Source organism: Monopterus albus, unplaced genomic scaffold (genome assembly GCF_001952655.1).
Source record: "Monopterus albus unplaced genomic scaffold, M_albus_1.0 scaffold134.1, whole genome shotgun sequence".
NCBI lineage: Eukaryota > Metazoa > Chordata > Actinopteri > Synbranchiformes > Synbranchidae > Monopterus > Monopterus albus.
The window spans coordinates 24,621-27,791 of record NW_018128014.1 but is presented as its reverse complement, the minus strand read 5'-3'; the positions used below and the strand labels follow the sequence as shown (position 1 = coordinate 27,791).

Below are 3,171 nucleotides of genomic sequence, written 5' to 3'. Positions count from 1 at the left end.
GGGGGGGCCCCGGGGGGGGTCGTGGGGGATTTTGTGGGAGCCATAATGCGGGGACGGGTCATCTGCACATCCTCCAAGATGAGGAAGAGGATGGCTTTCCGCCTCCAAGATGAGGCCAAACAGCTGAGAGGACTCTTTAAAGATCTGGTTAGGCTGGTCTTCACATTTATTTAAATGAATCAGGCAATTTCATTAAAGAGGACACATACTGTATAGACTGACCTGTCCTGCAAAGGACGTTGCATTATAGGTTATTGTTCTATGGACCCCCAGTGAGCCGTGTCATTATGAGTCTGGATTGGCATTCTGTATACTGCATTCTCTGACAAAGGGCCTCAAGAAGGACTATGAAATCCAAAGAATTCAATGCAGAAGTAATAATTACTCAGGAGAGCTCACATTTACTGTAAATAATTTCAAACTACTGATAGTTTGGCACACTGAGCAGAGCTGGTGAGGGGAATGCAGAGCCTGGTGGCTGTGAACTTCCTAGGTCACGAATAACTCAGCCAGTGTTGATACAAGAGTGAGCTATGAAAAATGGCTGCTGTCAGTGAGTTGGACATGGATGAACCTAGCTTACTTTAGCGCCTACCAGAGGGGGAAGAGGGTGTAAAACAACTGGGCCTGACAGTATGCCATTTGCCCCCTTTCTGTGTGGAGTTCAAACAAGTGTCCATCACCTTGGCTGACAACAGGAAGCTGCTGTGTTCAAAAGGACCTTCCTGTTCCTGTCAGCTGGCTGGCTTTGATGTGGCTCTGGGGTGGCCTTTATATGAGTTGAAGTGTCCGTTGAAAGTGCATACTCGAGTTTGAGTGGGAGGCCGGTTGGGTAATATTTAATGCCTATTTTTAATGAATGCCAAGCCAAAGAGCTTAGCTTTCTTTTTTCTAAGTGTCTGAAGGAAAAACAGGACTTACAAAAACAGAGGTGGAGTTTTGTTATCCATAGCAGTGTTTGGCCTCTGGCCTTGAAAAGTACTATGTGCTTCCTCTGAAGGAACGATTGTTGCTAGACTTCATTTTAATAACACTCATTAAATGTCTATTTCGATAACCAGTTATAACAAATGACAAGTGCAGTGAACTTTCCACTTTTAGTTACATTCTGAAAAGAAAGCCTTATGTAATCATCAATTCAAAGTTTTTTATTGTTATAACTGTTATAATATTTGTTGTTTGATGATTAAATTGTTGCTGGGCTCTTTGTCTTCTCTTTAGGAATCTAGCTCATCCTGGTTGGATAGTGTCATCTGCCACCTTGCTGACATCATTCTCCTGGAGGACACTCCCTCCATCCAGATGGAGGTTGCTGTCCTGGTGAAAGAGTTTCCAGATATACGGTGAGATTAACAGCATTTCTATTAAGATTATTATCAGATTAAGGAGCATTTCTATTGCAACCAGGAAGCCTCTGTAAAAACAAATATATCTGCACACTACCCCTGTCGGTCTTACACTTTTTTTATACTTACTGTTACACATTCAGTGTTGTTTTTGGCCCCTAGCCTAACTGGGATAAATGTAAGACCATGATCTTTTTTCTTTTTGTCACAATGGATCAAAACAAGGAAAGGGAGAGCAAAAACACATGTACATTAATGTTTCTATTTTTGGAGATGAGTGTGAGGCTGTTTTCAGAATGAGTCTGAGAAGCCTCGAGGGGAGACCCAGCCAAGCTTTTGTGCACAAATTAAGACACAGGTGATGGTTGGTATGTGATGCATAACCCTCCGTGGAGCAGACAGGAAGCTGCTGCCGAGTACTTCCTGTTCCTGTCACTCCGCAGGAGACAGCCTGGTGCCACACTTGGACTCAAGGAGAGATAGGTGTGGAATAGGAGAGCAAAGCATAGTATTTCAGACCTAGAGAGATGCTAACTCACTGCTTGACTCACCCCTTTTGTTTACTGTATGGCATTCCCTGCTGGTATTTTTGGACATCAAAGGCTATGGGTCTTCCTTGAGCTTTATGGGTGTTTTATTTAGCTGCAGCGGAGTCCATTCATGCCCACATGACGGTGCCTGCACATGGGCAAACATGTCAATGAAAAACAAAACAAACAAAAAAGATTAGTAGAGGACAAGTTATTAGTAAGTGGTTTACTAAATTAATATAGTCACAACTCATGAAATGCGTCCTTTAGAGGGTGGTGCCAAATCTCCTGTTCTTTCCCAGACACAGATGCTGTGACTCAGACACATGTCACTCTTACTGTAAATCATAACAGACGTTGACAATACCAAAAAGACTTAATGTCTATGAACACTCATCTACCCTCCTTCCCTTCAACTTCCTCCACATATTCTTCTTCTCCTCAGGAAGAAGCATGTCTCCAGCCTCCTGAACATACGAGGGATGATGCGGCAGGCAGAGCGCCAGGAGATTCTCAACATCGTCAAAGATTTTGAATGCAGCAGTGCTCTCATGTGCCGGGACCGTGCCCTCTTTTCTGACATCCCCATCACCTCAGAGGTGCACTGCATCAGCCTGGGTCTCCTCCGCCTTGCCATGACCGTCTCCAACTGGTTCTCAGAGCACCGCCTGAGGCAGAATCATAGCGCAAGTGCCAGAAACACTACACCTCAAGCTGCTGAGAATATGGAAGGCATGAATAAATTTAAGAGAGAAGACTAGCAGTTGTGTTAGGAGTGCAGTCACAGACATGCTGTGAAGATACTGATGAAATGTACATGCACCTTGACCAAAAACTGACTGTACCAAATACTGTTACCAGAAACTTGATCTCAGGTACTGCACATACTGTACATGCTCACTGACTTACTGACATTTCTCCATTCCAACACATGCATTTTCAGTGGAAATGTGAAACAGACTGTGGCTAGTAATAGTGCATTATGATTTTGATCTATACAAATACAGAAGTAAACAAGTGGCATTACATATCTTCTTCAAAATGTAACTCCTTTGGTCTTTTTAGTCTTCTGTTCTTCCCCATTATTACAGAAACAACTGCTTGCAGGTGCAATGCAATATGGTCTTAGACGTGCTGTTTAACATGTATCTACCCAACCATGTATACCCATTCTCTGGTTTATAGAGCATATGTATGTAAGGTAATGCTGTATGGAAATGAAAATATGTTGAACTTTCACTGTGAATGAAATGAATGTTGCTGGAAGCATAATAAAATCCCATTGACTGGGTAGT

The 3,171-nt window shown here is 43.0% G+C and overlaps 1 protein-coding gene across 1 annotated transcript in view; it reads left to right on the top strand.

Moving 5' to 3' along the window:
• Positions 1-3,165, top strand: part of exoc3l2a (exocyst complex component 3-like 2a) — an 8,016-nt gene extending 4,851 nt beyond the window's left edge. Inside the window, exons 12-14 of the mRNA XM_020613552.1 lie at positions 17-147; positions 1,222-1,343; positions 2,322-3,165. Of these exons, the coding sequence (XP_020469208.1) occupies positions 17-147; positions 1,222-1,343; positions 2,322-2,637 (569 nt within the window). The 3' untranslated portion in view covers positions 2,638-3,165. The remainder of the gene's footprint in view (positions 1-16; positions 148-1,221; positions 1,344-2,321) is intronic.
• Positions 3,166-3,171: the final 6 nt, after the last annotated feature.